The sequence below is a fragment of the Hemiscyllium ocellatum genome, chromosome 23 (genome assembly GCF_020745735.1).
Source record: "Hemiscyllium ocellatum isolate sHemOce1 chromosome 23, sHemOce1.pat.X.cur, whole genome shotgun sequence".
Taxonomy (NCBI): domain Eukaryota; kingdom Metazoa; phylum Chordata; class Chondrichthyes; order Orectolobiformes; family Hemiscylliidae; genus Hemiscyllium; species Hemiscyllium ocellatum.
In genome coordinates, this window is record NC_083423.1 from 46,532,690 (window position 1) to 46,554,437 (window position 21,748).

General features: G+C 40.9%; 1 protein-coding gene across 5 annotated transcripts in view; it reads right to left on the bottom strand.

The window, feature by feature from the left end:
- The window catches only part of rerg (RAS-like, estrogen-regulated, growth inhibitor), an 83,186-nt gene that overhangs the window by 12,751 nt on the left and 48,687 nt on the right, over positions 1 to 21,748 (bottom strand). For all 5 annotated transcript variants that reach the window (XM_060843200.1, XM_060843199.1, XM_060843202.1 and 2 more), the window contains exons 3-4: positions 14,731 to 14,787; positions 365 to 438 (exon numbers count right to left, since the gene is read on the bottom strand). In XM_060843200.1, the coding sequence (XP_060699183.1) occupies positions 365 to 438; positions 14,731 to 14,787 (131 nt within the window). The remainder of the gene's footprint in view (positions 1 to 364; positions 439 to 14,730; positions 14,788 to 21,748) is intronic.

Sequence of the window (21,748 nt, forward strand, 5' to 3'; positions counted from 1 at the left end):
TTATAACTGCACAGAAATTCTGTCTTAATGAAGGGTGTGCTAACATGTACGTATACACATGCGTAAGTTTCTGTGAGTACAACTACCAGTTCTGCAAAAGAAAATTTCAACATGTGGGGCTACTTTAGCAAATGAACTTTAGGATTACAAGGATATGCCAATCTTGAACAAATATTTTTATGATGAACGTTTCGAATTGGCACACCATGATAGTTACACAGTTCTTATATCTTTTTTAGGTGCATTTTCAAGTGTGCATGCAACGAGAATAAAGTAAAAGAGAAAATCAACAAAGAAATAAATAAACCGTGTACAATGATGAATATAACATGATCCAGGAGAGTGGTCTGCACCACTAACTCACCTGGCCAGCTGTATCTAAGATTTCCATAGAAACTGTTTCATCGTCAATGGTGGCTTGGTGGCGATAGGTCGACTCTGGCAATTTATATGAAAAAGAAATCTTTCATTAATGTTGGAATCCACATTACATTGGTTTGATTAAGCATTAAGTTGAATAGCAGTACTCATAAGCTGATCACAAACCTGCTAATCTCAAATACACACAATACTTCTCCTCGAATGCAATAGAAACCTGGAGCTCTTAATGATGGACTGACATAGGATTCTGGAATGTCAAGACTGACCAAGTTCACTCAACAAACAATTTGGAAGATCTTTGTTTCTAAGGTTGTGTTTGGGACACAGAAAAAAATGTAAATGCAAAAGGAATTAAGATGCAGAAAACATTATTTAGTTTGGCACCCAAAACTGCTGCTTATGAAAACAAAATCTTTTTATTAAATCATATAATTTAACTGGTTACTGGAGTCGTAGTGTCTCATAAAGAACATCTTGTTTGCTCTGTTTTTAAACACTGCACTGAGCACTCCGTTAGAGTTAATACATTAAGCTACAGATAGACTTGATGTAATTATAGTCTAACTTACCTTGTGGGAAACAAACAGGTAGAACACCGGAGACTTCATTGCATAGTAAAGCTGGATAGAATATAAAAATTGTGTTCACTGATTCCAGCTAGTTTTCCTGATGAGTGGTTTAAGTTAAAATTGCCCCCAACACTAAATCAATGCTGATGTACTCCTTAAAAGCAAAAGTCTCTGGGCTTGGCATTCTTCCTGAACTCATGCCAGTTATTAGACAGAATGATATGAAGATGTCATTACTAGAGATATTGCTTCCTGATATTTTATAAATCCAGGATGGTTTCACCGTGTTTCGTCAACTTTAAAATCCTCTTTGTGTCTCTCACACCTCACTTCACATGCACAGTTTTCTCAGCGGTCTGCCTATAGCGTCTGACTGAAAGACAGTAGCCCCAGCTTACCTCTCCTCACAGCTAGATCTAATGATGGCAGAACTCCACTCTTCTAATAACGCTTTCCCTTTTTCTTGCTGATTGCCCTGATTAATGTTTGTCCTTTCTGCCTGTTGGCACAACTAGCTTCATTTGGTTAGATTTTCTATCTTAGGATGGTAAATTCAAAATGACTGTGTTCCAGCCTGCAAACTCAACAGCATTAGCCGTGGAGGTCCATGTGTTCCTTCAGATTTCGATTACTGGAAAGTCTTGAACAAATCAGCGACACTGACTTCTTTTGCCTTCTCCTCAATCTGCATTCCCATCGACATTGGGTTTTAACTGTCTCACTGATGTTACACTTGTGATCTTAATAAGTTAAACTGTAATTACTCCAATGATAAACAATGACTTTCAAAAGTTCCGAAGTATATATTTCACAGTTTCAGAATCTATCCTGTGCATGAATGTGAACGTTTAGATTCTCTCAGAACATTTCCAAAATTTTAATGCTGCCCTTGTTTTGTCAGAGATCTGTGTCAATTCTTACCTAAGCTGATTCCATTTCCACACAAAATTTGTTTAACCATTTCCAGTAACAGTGTCCTTCTTTTAAGGGCCTTCTTACTGATTATTGTTTAAGAAATTTGAAGATTCTTTACTTCGAATTTTACTTCATCTCCTTTCTCTGCAAAGTTAATTTTGTTAGCAGAAGATTGGAGAGTGCCATCAGATACTATAACACAATGAATGAGACTGCATCTCCATAATCTGTACTATAAACACTGCACAATATAAAAGATACTTTTATTATCCTTTTATTACTTGAAGGAAATTTATGGCACAACTTTAATTAGCTCGAAGTAGGTAAAATGTGAGGTTCAAAGCTAACTCAAGAGAAAGTCGCAATTATATGTCTCCTATAAACATGATTTTCGAAAAAGTAATAACATTCATAGCAATTTTGCTTTTTTTCTTTCAACAATATTTGGAACTCACATTTGTACAATACTTTCAATGTACGAAATAAAATCCCCATCCAAATCAGAATTAATTTTCTGGACAATGGAAAGCAAATGCTAAAGGGTCACAATTCAGGCTGATTAAAAAGGTTTGTCAAAGAGATGTGTCAAGGACGTTTTTAAAGGGAAGGGTGGTGGCAAATTTATGGATGACGTTCCAGAGAGTAGGCTCCAAACATAATTGTACAACTATTAAGACTTGTCTGTCCATGAATAACATGTCAAAACCTTAATGAAAACCACTATCAGCGTCTGTTAATTCTGCTAATTATTGGGTGAGCTCTGAATTTGTGCTTCGGTATACAGGCAGGTTCATAAAACAGCTATAAAGTAAAGTGAAAGGCCAGACTGAGTTCAAACTGCCTTCATTCACAAATTGAGACCTGTTGAGATAGGTATAAAGGCAACATGATGATGTGCCAGGAACACTCTCATACAGAGTAAAGTGTAGATTTAATGAATTCACAAAGCTAGCTTGGAACTTGGTGCTGGGCAAGTGTGGAACAGAAGTCAGCAGACTCCACAGGGATTCTTGTCTGTTCATTTTAATTGACAGAAAACATTTCAGTGGTCACTGACCTTGATGGCCAGTGCACAGAGCTTTTGCAAAGACCTGGAACATCTGCATTTATCCTTACACTATAATAACAGAGAATAACAGCCGGAGAGCTCATCAAGAATGTGCCATTGACAGCTTTTCATCTCCAGCTATCTCTCTGTACCTTTAGGATGGTATAATGAAGTAAGTCAATAAGAGATATCTACCTCAATCAGGATACATTTTAATACCCACATTTTCATTCTATCCCTTTGCATAGGATTGCTGGTGAAAGTGGTAGGAAAGTTGAATCATATAAAGAAAGAACCTTAATTTCAACAACAGCTCTCAAGAAAGGAGTTGCTGGGAAATGAACAGTGAGCTTAATGCAGACACTATAATTACAGTAGTGTGTTTAAAAAAGAGTCAGCAATTTGTGGTGAAAAAAAATACACTGCACATTGAGATTGGCTACAAATTACAGTTTGATTTGTACTACTCCACTGGTGCTAAACTCTACCCCTCCACTATGCCCCCCAACCCACCCCAACCCCGACAGTTTGGAGAAACTGCTGCATTTGTGCTGCTTTGTCACATCACATTGAGCTGGCTGCAGAAAGACGGGGCTGACATGAGGACCATTGAAATGTTCTTGCAATGCCTCTTCAACTCCGAAAGGTAAACATTCAAACTCTGAACTTTCACCCCTGCTGATTGAAAATTCTGCGTTGAGGTTTATGAAAATTAAAGTACCAGATTTTTTTTTCTCTGTCTCTTTTCACTCTCCCTCTCATTCAATCTTTCCCTTCCTTTCTATCTTTTCCCTTCCTGCATCGGATTTGACTTTACCCTATTCCTTTCCCTCTCATTTTAGTTGTCTATCCTTGATGAAGTTGTTCCTGTCATTGAGTGAAGCTCCAGCTAACCACTGCCCTCACTCCTACCTACAGCAATTTGTGGCAGAATAAGTTTCATGCGGAAGTGAAAATTCAGGGTTAATGTAATAAGTATCCTGATAATCTGCTTCAGCGATGGACAACTCTTGCCTGGGACTTTGAGAGATTGCCCCTACTCTTCATGTAGTGTTCCAATGCCCTTTACACTGAGAGGGCACAAGGGACTTGAACCCATAACTCTCAGAATTAGACACAAAGAATGTTACCATTGAACTTGTAATTTTCAGCAGCCCATGGCCATGCTATTCATTCTTCATATATAGTCCCAGTCACAAAAGTACTCATCTTGCATTAAAAAGAAAAAAAAATGGGGAAACGAGGTGATTAGACATCAGCATTCAACTCCTGGGATTTGGGTTCAAATCTAACCATGCTGATGGTATAAAAGCCTTCTTTATTTGTCGCTGTTAACATCGTGTGAGAGATGAGTTTGCACCACAACAATACACTTCCTGATGGATCTCTACCTAGGTTTCAGAACAGTCCTCAAGCCCTGCGCCATAATCACTCATTTCAATTGCACAGAAACTATGCTCTAAGAAACTTTAAAAATGGAGGGATAATGACACACTGGTGGGTTAAGGAAAAGATAATTTTCTACAGTTGAGGGATGAAGCACATCATTAGGACAGAATAGACAGAGCCTTATACTTCATCTCATTGCATTATTCCTAACCTGTGAGGGTTTGATGTTGACACTGGATGCTAAAAACTGCAAATGTTCCTTTCCCCAAAACTGACATCTCTCCCTGCTGACAGCACTGAAAAAGGTGGAAGAAAGAATAAGCAACACGTGTACTTCCACACAGCATTCCTCTCCTGTCTCTCCAATACTACTCTGAAAATCATGTGTCCTCAAGTCTCAAGAACAAATTATCCAACTCGATTTCACTGGCAGAATATAGTCCAGAAGATGACACAATGTCAGCCCTGCCATGGTTTTGACTTGGAAAACTGCAAAGTTAACTATAACAAAGAAGTGTTGCATGTGTCCGTCCTGGCCAATATTGAGAACCAGATTATTGTACTGTAATTTTATTTGTGTGTGGGAACTTGCTATGTGCAAATTAATTCCCATGTTTCTAGTGGTTATATTCTAAAAGTACTTTACTAGTCAAATGGAACAGACTCAAAACAGCTCAAAGCTGGGCACACACTACACAATTCGAGCCATCAGCAACAGTAGAACAACATTTCACAACAATCTGTACTTTCATGGCCTACCATACATACACTATACCCACTCTGCTATTTCCATTAAACCACAGCATCAACCCAGTTTGAATCAGTCGAGTTGAACAGCATGCCAGGAACAGGAATAGCACCTGGCACACCTAAAAGATGTGGTGGCTAGTCTGGTAAAACTACAACATGAGACTACACGCATGCTAAATGACCAATTAATGTGACCTCGGGTTTCTCTCAATAGTAATGGAGGATATCACTGACTGTATTAATAAGCAGCACCTAATCACCATTAAGCTGTTCACCAACAATCAGCTAGGGTTTTGTCAGGGCCACTAACGCTCCAAAATTCATTATCACTTCAATTCAAATGTGGACAAAAGAGCTGAATTTCAGCGAAAGGGGACAGTTACTGCCTTGGATATAGAAGCAGTATTTGCCTGAGTGTGCTACCAAGAATCCCTTGGTCATTGAAAACTGGGGGTGGGGAGGGGCGGAGCGGGGGGGCGTTGGTGGGTGAACTCACTACTGGGTAGAGTCAAACCTCCCACAAAGAAAGATGGTCATGATTATTAGAGGCCTATTCATGGAGTAAAATCATTACAGTGTGGAAACAGGCCATTTAGCCCAACAAGTCCACAGTGACCCTCTGAAGAGTATCCCACCCAGACCCATTCCCCTACTACTCTACATTTACCTCTAACTAATGCACCTATCCTACACAACCCTGAACACTATGTGCAATTTAGCATGGCCAATTCACACAACCTGCACATCTCTGGATTGTGGGAGGAAACCGGAGCACCCAGAAGAAACCCACGCAGACACAGGGAGAATATGCAAACTCCACACAGACAGTTGCCTGAGGTGGGAATCAAACCTGGCTCCCTGGTGCTGTGAGGCAGCAGTGTTAACCACTGAGCCACTGTGCAGCTCCTTCATCAATGACCATTTCACCAATGCAATATTGGAAGTGGGGATGCTCATTGGTAATGGCAGCAACATTTATAACCCCTCTTAAAACGAAGCGCTTAGTGCCCACACACAGCAAGACCTGGATCACATTCAGGCTTGGGCTGGTAACTGGCAAGTAACATTCAGGTGACCCAAGTGCCAGGCAATGTCAGAATCCAACAAGAGAGAACCTGATGACCTCTCCTTGGCAAACAATGACATTAAATTACTAAATGCCCCACCAACCCACCAAAGTCCTGTAAGAGATAAGCACAAATTTTCTCAAATAAGATAGGGAAGACAAGCACCATTTCTGCCCACTATAAACTTCTGTTCCCTAGCCACCAATTCCATCCCTCTCCATGTAACTATTTGAGGCTGATCCAAACTGCAACTTTAGTGTCATAGTTAAATTCAGGATAAGCTTCTAATCATATTTCTGCACTAGGACCTCCTCTTGCCGCTTCCTTTACATCACTCGACTCTATTGCGCATCTGTTTGTCTGCAGCTGAGATTCACATTTCTGTTACCTACAGATTTGGCTATTTAATGCATGCTTGTCCAACTTCCTTGTTCTACCCTCCATCAGAGTGATGTCATTCAAAACTCAGCTTCCTGTCTAATCACTCATGCCAAGCCCCTTCTACCCATCCCAAAAATGCAATGCCTCAATTTTAAAATTTTCATCTTGCTTTCAAATTAATCCATTGCCTAGCCCTCCAATCTTTGTGTTTATCTTACTACTGAGCCACCGTGCCACCCAGTTTAATTGCTTAATGTTTTCTTTCCCTGTCCTATCCTAAATCCCACAATGTAAACAACTTCCATTAACACCCCAGGACCCACTGAGAGGATTATGCTGTCTTGATTCTGGTCCCTTTCACATTCTGATTCCAACCAGTCTCCATTGGTGGCCATACCTTGTAAACTCCTCTGAACCATGCTTTCCTCTTTTAAGGTAGCCTTTAAAACTCTGTCTTTGAGGAAGCTTTTGATCATCTAACCTTTATTTCCTTTCATGGCCTGGTGTCAACCTTTATAAAGTTAATGTGAAGCACCTTAGAATGTTCTATATGTTAAAAGGGCTATGTGTTGCTTTGTTACTTTTGGGAAGGTTACCATTTTTCAGAAACATCTCTAGACTACTCATTTAAATACTGTGGCTAGTAAAACTCCACTTCTAACAGCAGAGGTCTTTCCACCATCCACAAGGCACAAGTCTAGAAAGTGATGGAATACATCCCTATTGCCTGGATGAATTCAGCTCCAGCAACACTCAAGAAGCTTAACACTGACTGGAACAAGCAGGCTATTTGATAGGCACTCTATTACCCACATTAAGGATTAACTTTCTCTTCCATTAATGTAATTCAGTGTATACCTTTTGCAAGATTCATGGCAGCAAACTTCATTAGCAACTTCCAAATCCACAAACTTTACCAGCTAAAAGAATAAGGACAGCAGGCATTTGGGAACACTGTTCCTTGCAGGTCACTCCATTCTGACTTGAAACAATATCTTATTCCTCCATTGTCAGTTAGACAAGATACATGCAAGTTTTTTCATCCATTTAATAGTTAAACACATTTAACAAATTCAGAAGTCTGTGTGTTGACAATGTAAATTCGCATCTCTAAAATTAATCAAGATAGCTCTTTTAAATGTATTTATACTTTTTTCACATTTTATAGTTCATAATTTATTACAATTAAGTCCAGAGTCAAACCTCTCCCACTCCTACGTACTTTAATAATACCACTACATAATACACATCCACATCTATCAGAAACCATTAACCCGTCAGAAAAGTGATTTATGTATCAGCAAGGCAAATCTAAGTGTAAACAGACTTAATAAAGGAAGCGCTTCATCTCTTGCCTCAATTACACAACATTTCAATATAAAATTGGCTTCAAGTATCATACAATTCACAAAAATGTTCCCGACTGACAGACAATGATGATATTTTTGAGTTGATAAAAACTACACTGTAGTTATGCAAATACTGGACCAAAGCCTTTTTCATTCACCACTCATAAAGGGGTTTTAATTGGCTGAAAGTCTCTTCACTTTTCAACCGACAAGGGAACATGTTAACTTTTAAAAATAGATTTGGCCAGAGATCTAGCAAGGCAAACATTCATTGCCCATTCCTATTTACCCTTGAGAACATGGCAGGGGTGGGGAGGTTAACCTGCCTTATGAACCCCTGAAGCCTATCTGGTGTGGGTAAACCCAAAGAGCTAGTGATTTGATGCAACTAAGGAGCTTGATCAGACATTTCCTGAGGGTAGTCAAGAGTCAACCAAATTGCTGAGAGGATGGAGTTACATGTATGACAAATGAAGAAAAGGTTGCAAGTTTCCTTGATACAGGAGGAAATCAGTGAGCAGGAGGGGATTAATGAACACGAGAGGAGGTTTTCTGAAAGTTGATGTTAGTTTCATTCATTATTGAGATTGGCATTCAATTCCTGATTTATTATTTAATTGTAATTAAACTCCACCAGTTTTCATTGTGTACATTGAATGCAGGTCCAAAGAGGGCTGTCTGCAGCTCTTGATTAATCATCTTGTGACATTATTATCACTCCAACATCATAACAACAGCACCATCATCAACAATCCACCATCAATAAGACTCCGCCATCAACGACGCCACTCTGCTGTCGTCGCCATCACTCCACTATCAACACTACTCTGTCACACTACTCCACCATCACAATAAAATCAGACTGAAATTATTAACTCTGTTTTTCTCCCCACAGATGCAGTCACACCATAGAATCTCCGCAGCGCAGAAAGAGGCCATTCAACCCGAATCCTGAACAGACTCTCTGAAGGACCTCCCAGCTCCCACCCTATCCCCCTAATTACCAAAATCTAGCTCACCTGCACATCCCTACACACTTTGGCCAATTTACCATAGCCAATCCAACTAACCTACACATCTTTGGGCTATGGGCGGAAACCAGAGCACCCAGAGGGAACCCATGCAGACATGGGGACAATGTGCAAACTCCACACAGTCAACTAGGGCTGGAATCAAACCCAAGTCCCTGGTACTGTCAGGCAACAGTGCTAACCACTGAGCCACCATGTCACCCATAGTCTAACAACTGGCTGAATTTCACCAGCACGTTCTGTATTTATTTCCGAGTTCCAGCTTCCTCGGTATTTTGCTTTTATTTCAGCACCTTCACAGAGTTGATGCACATGTTGAGGCTGAAGCTGAATGAATGGTGGTTCATGATGTTGTGGTGCAGTATTACTCACCTTCTGGGGTAATGTGTGCGGCCGCCCTGCTTGCTGGGTACCCCGAGCAGTGTGGCTTTTGAGGCTGCTGTACCATTTCCTTGCTAATTAGTGGCAATGTCAAACTGCCTCCATTTGCTTAGGTCTTCCAAAGATGGTGTAGGTACAGGGAACGCCCATATGTCAGGAGATACCTACTGAGTGGTTTCTGGAACAGCATGCAGTAAGATGTGGCTGGAATCAGACCAAAGTTTCCATGGCGAGAGGTAGATAGTTAATGAGGCAAGTTGGGGCAAAAAGTCCCCCAAAAAGCCCAACGTAATTTGCACTTTGGCAAGAAAAGAAAGTAATAAGATTCAGCCAACAGGTGAAAATAATATGTCTTAGAACCTATGCTTGGATAGAGACAAAAAAAGCTGCAGATGCTGGAATCCAAAGTATACAGCTGGAAGAACACAGCAAGCCAGACAGCATCAGGAGGTGGAGAAGTCAACAGAACCTACACTGACACTCAGTGCAGCATTAAGGTGTTGCAAAGGTTCCGTCCTTCAGGTGAAGCAAGCTAACTTGTTCTATCCTTCTATTTCAGGTTGAACATGAATGCTATTAGGCAATGAAAAGCCAAGAATTTCCCCATTGTTCCAGTCAACACTCCCCATCAATTAACCAAAGGACAAAATGACTTTAGATTAACCTCTAACACAACTGCAAATATATGGTAATCTGACAGATCTGACAATGCACTACATTACACAGAATTACAAAGAAACAGGCCAACATTTAACCAGTCCGCACCACTCATTCTTCTTTATCTAATTTTATCAGTGTTACCTCTGTTCCCTTCTCCTTCACTTGCTTATTTATTATTACTGCCTCTACATCTTTTCATAATATGGCAAACAGATTACCGTACACAGTATTCAAAGTGCAGACTAATCAAGCTGCAGTATCAGACCAACATAACAATTTTCATTTTTTAAATTGATTCCTCCAGAAATAAATTCTGCAATATTGGTTTGCTTTCTGTTTGGCCTCATTTACATGCATCGCTACTTGTAGTGATTTGTGTACTTTTACTTTATGATTCTTCAATTCCTCTATCCCATTTAGATTCATATCTTCTAAGTAATATAAGACCTCCTTATTTTTCTTACCAAAATGCAATGCCTCAAACTTGACTGCATTGACATGGATCTTCAAATTACACACCAATTCTGCAAGTTTATTTTGGCCGCCTTATAATTCATCACTGGCATCCTTTGTATTCAGATCTCCCCCCATCTCCCAAACCCCACCATGCCTAAAATCGAGTGGTATTTGTGATTTCTGATGAGGAATTTTGATTTTGAAGTCGAAATCATTCACATAAACTGCTAAAACATTGCTCCACCGTCTGTTGTCTCCTTTCTGCTCTGTTACCAACTATCCATCCATTCTTCTACTTGGTCCCATATTCCATAAACTTTCATCTAATCTGTGCGGCACCTTGCAGAAGGCTGTTTGGGAAAAGGATTTCAGACATGGCAGCAGGAATAGGCCACTCAGCCCTTCAAATCTCTCTGTCATTTAGTCAGATCTGGTTGTGGTCTCAACTCCCAATAACACTTGATTTGCCTGTCTATGAAAAATCTACCTAAATGAGTCTTTGACTAAATTTTATGAACCCACCTTTTTATCAGGAGAATTTTACAGGCCAACGATCTTCATCCCTGACTTCCTCTCTTATTTTCACACTATCCCCTAATTCTAGTCTTTCCTCCAAGCAGAATGCTCCAACTATATGGTCAGGATCTTATATGTTTCAGTAAAGTCATCAACTATTCTTCTCAACTCCAATGAGTAAAGTACCAATCTGTTCAACTTACTTCATCAGAACAGATCTTCATCCCAGGAATGAGTCAAGTGAACCTTTTCTGAATGGCTTCAAATCTAGATAAATAGTATCTAATGCATTAAACTTTGCCTATACTCTCTGCAGCCACTCCAAATAATTCAATTATTGTCAGTCATGCAAGAATTCCCTCTAGAATCCATGCTGACTACTTTTTTCGTTAAAAAGTTTCTTTTTTCTTAAAACCATCTTCTTTAGATGGATTCCAACTATTTTTCATCCAAATGATCTTAAGTTGACTGGTCAAGTTCTGTCACTCTTAGTATAGATATTATGTTGGCTATCCACCAATCATCTGGCACTACACCTTTTCCCAACAAATTATTAAATATGTGTAGCAATGGCTCTGCTTTGTCTTTTCTAGATTCCTCAAGAATATTCAAATACAATCCATCCAGACCACAGGTTTTAGCCAAATATTTTACTTCATAGCTGCCTTCCTGATTGATTATTTGATGTAAGCGTGATTATATCACATTTTTCGTGTTCACTCACAGGATGATGGTATCACTGGCTCAGCGAGCCCAGAGGACACTTAAGGGTTACCACACTGTTACGGTGCTGGAGTCACACGTAGGCTAGACCAGGTAAGGACAGAAGCTTCCTTTGTGAAAACAAAATGAATGGGTTTTCTCTAACAGTCAGGCATTGGTTTCATGATCAGGAGACTTTAATTTTTAAAAACTGAATTCAAATTCCACCACCTGTTATGCCCAGGATTTGAACACAGGTCCCATCTTCTGAATTCATGCACATCTCATCTGTATTCCACTAAATAATGAAGTCAAGTCTATGATGTTATTTTCTTCATCTCTTAGTGCCCTACTCCCACCCCAACTTCTGTCTTTTATTTATGTGCCTGAAAAATATTTTTACAATATTGTTTTATGTTTCACAATAATTTACTTTCATAGATCATTGTTGTCTTCTTTATTTTTCTCCCGGTTATTTCACATTCTCCTCTGGCATCCTCTCTCCTGTCAGTGCGACACGGACTACATTCATTTCCTTTCCTTCAGTATGTGTTATATCTTTATGTACATCTATGGGAGCTGTTGTTTAGGAAAATCTGATTTCTTTATTTTCCTAAACTGTAGTATTTGATAATGTCTTTCATAGTTCTTTTGTGTCATTGTTTGCTAAAATCTTGGTCTATTTTATTCTTAAAAGTTCCAATCCCAAATCCTCAAAATCATATTTTCATATAATCTATTATCTTACATCTTGCTCATGTTCTTTTCAACTGATAATCTAAAAGTTTGTTATATTATGATTACTATTGCCTAAATATTCCCCATGTTTTCTTCTCTCATCCATCCTAATTCATTCTGCATTCCTAATTCTTCGTTGCCAGGCTCCTTAAATGCTGGGTTATAAGTAATCTTCTACAGATTGTTAGAAGCCTATTTCCTCAGCCCCTTATTTACTTTGGCAATTAACTCTATTGTAATTGAAAATTCCCATGATTAATCTTTTAGTATTTTTTAATAATTTCCTTAATTCAATTGGACATTTCTTCCTTCACCATTCTATAAACCATCCCTGCCAGTGTGATTGATCCTTTATTGTCTTTTATATGCACAATGCTTCTGCTGCCAATATGTTACCTTTAATAAGTACTGAGCTGTATTCGGTTACTCCACCTCCACGTTCTCTCTTCCTGTTCTTCCTAAATATGTTAAATATGAATTGTTTAATTCCCAATCTTATTTGTTTTCCTCCAGCAGTCATGTCTCAGTAGTCTCTATTATATCCAATGCCTCACAATAGATTATTGCCTCTAGTTCCCCTGGTATCATGAACATTGTGTTCAGTATTACACAGACAGAGGCCAATTCATTTTTAATAATAGCTCTTCTTACTTTGCATGTTTTTTTTATTTCCTGGCCATTCATTTCTTCCCTTAGGTTATTCTGTTCTACGCTTACATTTTCGTGCAAAAATAGACCCTCTTTAATTCCTGGAAATGGGCAGGTGTATATATCAAACATCTCAGATACTAAGCAGAAAGACAACAACCAGTTCCCACTGGAAATTCTGGACAGCACATCCCTCCAAGCTGGTGTATCATTCATACTAATAAAGAAATGACTCCTGCAAACCTCGAAATGAAAGAAACAATGTTGGCAACCTGTGACAAAAGATAGCTAATTCTGTCTGGAACCATTTTAGGATTGAATTAATACTGCTCAAATTAATTCATGTAGAATTGTTAAAGCTCATACGGAGAGATTCAGTCACAGTCTATCCATATTATAAAGCTAGGCATCCAAATTCCGAAAACAAAAGGAGAATGCATCAAGTCGTATACTCCTCAAAGCTGTCAGTACAATTCACCAAACAATGACACAGGGAGAATTTCATGTCAAGAGATCCAAATGCTTTGTGAAGGTTTGTAGCTCAGGTTGAGGTTTAGGGTATAGCTTTGGGGATTTTCTCTGGGGATAGGATAAACAACTAAAACTCCTGACCCAACATCAATCCAGCATCCTTCAATGCTGTCAGAAATGGTGGTTGCTCCTGGTAATGCACCCGCCAAAGGCCTAAGACCAGCAATGCACTCGGGTTACAAGTGAGTGAAGCCAGGATTGGGCACGGTGGGATGCAGGGAAGCGGTGGCTGGCTTGGACAAGGTGAGTGAAGGGAGTCTGAAGTACGAGAACTGATGATGGCCCCCTCTTAATGTTTGTTTCTTGACCAGACACTGCATTTGAGACATCTCCTGAAAGCCCAAAGCAAACCTGACACCGCTTGATTATTGCGCTCCTGCGTTGTGACGTCCCCATTTGCCGCTAGTCTTCAGCCAGTGGTGATGGGATCCATCTGTAAATAGGCCAGCTTCCAGTGATTAAATGATCTCCCCAACAAACTTGTCGCCAGGGTGATAGTAAAGTCTGTCCATTGGGTGTGATAGGGGATTTATGAGATGGGTCTGGGAAATTATAAGTTAAAATGTTTGAAGCTCAACCAGAACCCACATTCCAGACCAATCCCCAGGTTTTAATAGAGGTTGGGTGACCAACCAGCCCTCTTGAGGCAAGCCTGTAATTCGGATTCATTAATGGCATGCGTACCTCAACATTTTAACAGCCTTTCCTACTGAACAACCGCAGACCAGAATTCCCTAAGTTCAGGACAGCTAGATGCTAATGAGTGGTGGAAAAGGCCGGATTGAGCCTCTCTGACACTGTTTGAGGGTCAGGAAGAACAAAATTAGATCCACATGGCTCTCCCAAGATAACTTTCCCCTGATCTGTGCTCTAGTTTGTCCCATGATCTGTGCTTCTATCTGCATGTACACCTCCACCTCCCCTCTGCCCCCATCCTCTCAAAACCGCCAATCACTGCTTTCTCTCTATCTCCACCCCCTGCCGTTACTCAGCAAGCTGCTTGTCTGGGAAATGGAGAATGAACAATTCAAACATGCTCCAGCCATTTCTTACTAAGGTGAGGGGTCTCTGGCATCTCTTCCCCTCCCTGTTGTTTCAATCCCCCAAGCCTTTCACAAATATCAGGATCACCCTGTCCTTCAGGACACTTTGTCTATGTGAAATACCTCTGGAGTTCTTTTGTCACTATCTGTTAATATTAATATCGAAATCACTCACCCAATGTGGGATCATATTCCCAGATGAACCTCTTGGTCAGAAACCTGACTACGATAGCTGTAAATAATAAGGAAAGAATTAGTGCCTATTAAACATGACATTGTTACAAATCAGAAATAGTGCAACCTTCCACACCATTACATGCTTTAAAAGGACCGCGTGACCCACTGTATTCATGAAACAGAATCCAAAGGCCTTTTGAATTAACGGTAAGGTTTGTGCTCCACTACCCGATATGAAAGTTCAGTTGATGCATTAGTTGCTCTTTTCTATTCATATTTCTTTGATATTTAGGGTTAGGCACCTCTCCAATGAGGCCATTTCAGATCTTACCCACCACTAGTAAATCTAGCATGGTCTCTCAACAGGCTTGGGAGAAGAAACACATTACAATAGACAATAGATGCAGGAATAGGCCATTCTGCCCTTCGAGCCTGCACCACCATTCAATATGATCATGGCTGATCATCCTTAATCAGCATCCTGTTCCTGCCTTATCTCCATAACCCTTGATTCCACTATCCTTGAGAGCTCTATCCAACTCTTTCTTAAATGAATCCAGAGACTGGGCCTCCACTGCCCTCTGGGGCAGACCATTCCACACAGCCACCACTTTCTGGGTGAAGAAGTTTCTCCTCATCGCTGCCCTAAATGGTCTACCCCGTATTTTTAAGATGTGTCCTCTGGTTCGGCACTCACCCATCAGCGGAAACATGTTTCCTGCCTCCAGAGTGTCCAATCCTTTAATAATCTTATATGTCTCAATCAGATCCCCTCTCAGTCTTCTAAACTCAAGGGCATACAAGCCCAGTCGCTTCAGTCTTTCAGCGTAAAGTAGCCCCGCCATTCCAGGAATTGACCTCCTGAACCTACGGTGCACTCCCTCAATAGCCAGAATGTCTTTCCTCAAATTTGGAGACTAGAACTGCACACAATACTCCAGGTGTGGTCTCACCAGGGCCCTGTACAGCTGCAGAATAACCTCTTTGCTTCTATACTCAATCCCTCTTGTTATGAAGGCCAGCATGCTATTAGTCTTCTTCACTACCTGCTGTACCTGCATGCTTACCTTCATTGACTGGTATACAAGAACACCCAGATCTCTTTGTACTGCCCCTTTACCTAAATTGATTCCATTGAGGTAGTAATCTGCCTTCCTGTTCTTGCCACCAAAGTGGATAACCATACATTTATCCACATTAAACTGCATCTGCCATGCATCTGTCCACTCACCTAAACTGTCCAGGTCACCCTGTAATCTCCTAACATCCTCCTCACATTTCACCCTGCCACCCAGCTTAGTATCATCAGCAAATTTGCTAATGTTATTACTAATACCATCTTCTATATCATTAACATATATTGTAAAAAGCTGCGGTCCCAGCACTGATCCCTGCGGTACCCCACTGGTCACTGCCTGCCATTCCGAAATTGAGCCGTTTATCACTACCCTTTGTTTCCTGTCAGCCAACCAACTTTCAATCCAAGTTAGTACTTTGCCCCCAATACCATGTGCCCTAATTTTGCTCACTAACCTCCTATGTGCGACTTTATCAAAAGCAGTCTTTTCAAACCATGTAATATGTGAGATTATTCGCTTCAGCAGAAAGCACCAATCTGTTGGATCTTATTTCAATTTCCACATTCCTGGGGACAGAATGCCAATGGACATACTGATTATAGATCAGCGGAAATAGAACTCATCCTTTCAAAGAATAATGGGCAAGTGTCTACTTATTTGCTTATCAATAATCCTCTCCAAATTTGCAGGTATGTGCAGATTCAAAACTGCTGTTCATTAGCAACTCATTCTTTACTGAGAAATCTAGGCATCTTCCAGTCCACCTTTCCTATAGGGGGCATATTTCTGGTCTAGTGACTGTTTATCTATGGCTTAAATTAGGACGTTTGTTACAACAATGAATTCAATGGTTTATTATCTAAGTGCATTTTGATGATAATTCTGAGTTACAGTTTACAGTTATAAGGAAACAATTTGTTAGTAAAATACAACAGAAATTACCAGCACCACAAAGAATAATATGCTCTTAATGTACTTCAATAACAGTTCATTATTACTTTGACAGAAACATGGTAATATGTAAGCCGGACAATGCTAGTTATCCATCTTGACCTTCCAAAGCTCTCATCAGTTTGTTTTTCAAACTGTTAGACAAAATCAATTGTCCCCTAAGTGCTGTTGGGGTTTTACTGAATGTTTTATTGGAAACCAGTGGGTTATTGAGCTTCTCAAAGCTTGTTCTATTGTTTGCTTATCTCATGGGTAATTTGTGTCTCAATTCCATTTACACATTCTCGCTCTGTATCCAGCGATACTCTTTTCCAGGAAAAATCTGTTGACTAAAGTTGGGTAAATTCACATTAACCCAGAATCTCCAGGTATTTCTTTTTCTGGGGAATGAGTTCCAAAATTTCATTGCGTTTTGTATGAAACCGTGGCACCTGATTTAAATGGGTTAATTCTAGTTGTAATATTATCCTTTCTAGTTCTGGATTCCCTTCACAGATGGCAAAGCCCTCTGGCTCAAACCTGCTGAACCCCTTTATTGTCTGAAACATCACAGTTGCATCAACTTTTGACATTTCTTGACAAATTTCAAACCAAATCCTCAAACTGTAACCCTTTAAACCCTGGCATTATTTTGGTGAGTCTGTGGCATATCCCTTCTGTGTATATATTTCCTGATGTCATGTGTCCAATCCTGAAAAGATTACTCCTGGTTCTTCTCGACCAAGACATTATACAACCAAAAGCACCACCTTTTCATTCGTGAATTGTGATCCCTTTGAGATTAAATCTGATGCATCTTTCTCCTTAGTCTTCAGTTCAGTCTGAGCACAGTTCTGACCCACTGCATTTTGATCTTCACCACAGTTAGGGCAAAGTGACATTCACAGAATCCTTATAGTGTGCAAAAAAAGGCCATTTAGCCCAACAAGTTCACACCAACCCTCCAAATAGTAATCCACATGGACCCATTCCCCTACCCTATTACTCTACATTTACCCTTACTAGTACACCTAATCTACACATTCCTGAATACTATGGGCAATTTAGCATGGCCAATTCACCTGACCTGCACATCTTTGGATTGTGGGAGGAAACCAGAGCACCCGGAGGAAACCCACGCAAACACAGGGAGAACATGCAAACTCCATACAGTCGCCTGAGGCTGAAATCAAACCCAGGTCCCTGGTGCTGTGAGGCAGCAGTGCTAACCACTGAGCCAACGTGCTGCCCTAGTTATAACTAAAATGGGAACAAACCCAATGTTGCAGTACAAACACCCCTTTCTTGGCCATCAAGTCCTACAGTGGGAAATAGCCTACAGCTTTTAATAGAATCCTGACAGAAACAGGCCCTTCAGCCCAACAAGTCCACACAGACCCTCTGAAAAGTAACCCACCCAGACCCATTCCCTACCCTATATTTACTCCTGACTAATGAATCTAACCTTTACATCCCTAAACACTATGGGCAATTTCCCATGGCCAAATCACCTGACCTGCACACCTTCGGGCTGTGGGAGGAAACCGGAGCACCCGGAGAAAACCCACGCAAACACGGGGAGAATGTGCAAGCTTCATACAGACAAGGCTGGAATCAAATCTGGGTCCCAGGCGGGACAGCAGTGTGAACAACTGAGCCACCATGCTGCCCTTCCAACCACTGAGCCACTGTGCCATCCAAAAGTGAGCTGCTGACTCAGAGATTGAGACATTACCCACCGTGCCACAAGATCTCCAGCATACCATGAATTTCCTCAATAACATTTTGTACCTTTTCTGCTCGGTGAAATTGTCATTCACAGAGAGCAGTGAAGGCTGGGTTGTTAAGTATGTTCAAAGCTGAGTTAAACAGATCTTTGTTCAACCAGGCAGCCGAAGGTTTTGTGGGGGGGAGGTGGTGTTAGGTAGACAGTGTGGTTTGAGGTCACAATAATACCAGCCATGACTTATTCCTACAGTAAATTGTTGGGTTCCAAAGCTCTCAACATTACTAAAATACTCCCATGTGCCTTTTTTTACTTATCCAACAGTGGATAATGTCAAACTTCCATCACGTTGAACCTCATCTGAGTTTTGGTGACTCATTTAGTTAATTTATGTCTCTTATTCACACATCACACTTCATGTCACCTGCAAATTTAACTATACAAAGTTCTTCATCCTTTATAACTCAAGTGACTTTAGAGCAACAGGACCGCCATACAGCAAGACATATTTAGATTTACGATATACTAGAAGCACTCAGCATGCAAAAAAGCCAAGAATGATAGAATAAAATAGTTTGAATCAATGGTTTGGCAGAAGATCCAAGAAAAAGTAGAATTAGAATTCGGTTTATTATCACATGTACTCAATGAGTGCAGTGAAAAGTTTACAAAGTCACCACTTTTGGCACCATCTTAGATACAAAGGTACCAGGTACAGGATCTTAGCAATGAATTTAAAAAATAAAGAAATGAAATGTTCAGCATGACAGTCCTTTGCGCCATTTTAGGTACAAAGTTGTAGAACATGGAACAGTAGAACACAGTACAGGTCCTTCGGCCTCAATGTTGTGCCAGCTTTCTATCCTCCTCTAAGATCAGACTAATCTACATACCCTTCATTGTACTATCATCCATGTGCCTATCCAAGAGTCACTTAAATGTCCCTAATGTATCTGACTATTCAGAGAGTGGTGGGTGCATTGAATGCATTGCCAGAGGTGGGAGTAAAAAGCTGAAAATGTGTTGCTGGAAAAGCACAGCAGGTCAGGCAGCATCCAAGGAGCAGGAGAATCGACGTTTCAGGCATGAGCCCTTCTTCAGGAATGAGGAAACTGTGCCAAGCAGGCTAAGATAAAAGATAGTAAAGAACCTACCTCTGACATCTCCTCTAAACCTTCCTCCAATTAGCTCCCTTGTGATAGACATTTCCGCCATGGGAAAAGATCTCTGGCTATCCACACTATCTATGCCTCTCAACATTTTGTACACCTCTATCAAGTCACCTCTCATCCTTCTTCGCTCCAATGAGAGAAGTCCTAGCTCCCTCAAACTTTCTTCAACGGACACGCTCTCCAATCCAGTCAGCATCCTGGTAAATCTCCTCTGCAACTTCTCTAAAGCTTCCACATCCTTCCTACAATGAGGCGGCCAGACTTGAACACAAGAGTCCAAGTGTGGTCCAACTGGGTCTCTATAGAGCTGCAGCATAACCTCACAGTTCTTAAATCAAATCCCCCTGCAAATGAAAGCCAACACACCAAAAGCCTTCTTAACAACCCTATCAACCTGGGTGGCAACTTTGAGGGATAAATGGACAGGGACCCCAAGATCCCTCTATTCCTCCTCAGTGCCAAGAATCCTGCTTTTAACCCTGTAATCTGCATTCAACTTCAACCTTGCAAAGTGAATGACTTCACACTTTTCCAAGTTGAACTCCATCTGCCACTTATCAGCCCAGTTCTGCATCCTGTCTATGTCCTGTTGCAACCGACAACAGCCTTCCACACTATTCACAACTCCACCAATGAGTGTCATTGGCAAACTACTAATCTACCCTTTCGCTTCCTCATCCAAGTCATTTATAAAAATCACAAAGGGCACAGATCCCAGAACTGATCCCTACGGAACACCACTGGTCACCGAGCTCCAGGCTGAATACTTCCCATCTACAACTACCTTCTGTCTTCTATATGCTAGATTTCCCTGTATCCCATGCCTCCTTATTTTCTGAATTAGCCTACCACGGGGAACCTTAACAAACACCTTGCTGAAATCCACATACATCACATCCACTTAGAGTCAGAAAGTCATAGAGATGTACAGCATGGAAACAGACTCTTCGGTCCAACCTGTCCATGCCGACCAGTTATCCCAACCCAATCTAGTCCCACCTGCCAGCACCCAGCCCACATCCCTCCAAACCCTTCCTATTCATACATCCATCCATATGCATCTTAAATGTTTAAATTGTACCAGCCTCCACCACTTCCTCTGGCAGCTCATTCCATACACATACCACCCTCTGCGTGAAAAAGTTGCCCCTTAGGTCTCTTGTATATCTTTCCCCTCTGACCCTAAACCTATGCCCTCTAGTTCTGGATTCCCTGACCCCAGGGAAAAGACTTTGCCTATTTACCCTATCCATGCCCCTCATAATTTTGTAAACCTCTATAAGGTCACCCATCAGCCTCCAACACTCCGGGAAAACAGCCCCAGCCTCTCTCTATAGCTCAAATCCTCCAACCCTGGCAACATCCTTGTAAATCTTTTCTGAACCCTTTCAAGTTTCACATCTTTCCAATAGGAAGGAGACCAATTGCATGCAATATTCCAACAGTGGCCAAACCAATGTCCTGTACAGCCGCAACATGACCTCCAAACCCCTGTACTCAATACTCTGACCAATAAAGGAAAGCATACCAAACGCCTTCTTCACTATCCTATCCACCTGCAACTCCACTTTCAAGGAGCTATGAACCTGCACTCCAAGGTCTTTTTGTTCAGCAACACTCTCTAGGACCTTACCATTAAGTGTATAAGTCCTGCTAAGATTTGCTTTCCCAAAATGCAGCATCTCGCATTTATCTGATTTAAACTCCATCTGCCACTTCTCAGCCCATTGGCCCATCTGGTCCAGATCCTGTTGTAATCTGAGGTAACCCTCTTCGCTGTCCACTACACCTCCAATTTTGGTGTCATCTGCAAACTTACTAACTGTACCTCTTATGCTCGCATCCAAATCATTTATGTAAATAACAAAAAGTAGAGGACCCAGCACCGATCCTTGTGGCACTCCACTGGTCACAGGTCTCCAGTCTGAAAATCAACCCTCCACCACCACCCTCTGTCTTCTACCTTTGAGCCAGTTCTGTATCCAAATGGCTAGTTCTCCCTGCATTCTATGAGATCTAAACTTGCTCATCAGTCTCCCATGGGGAACCTTTTTGAACACCTTATTGAAGTCCATATAGATCACATCGACTGCTCTGCCCTCATCAATC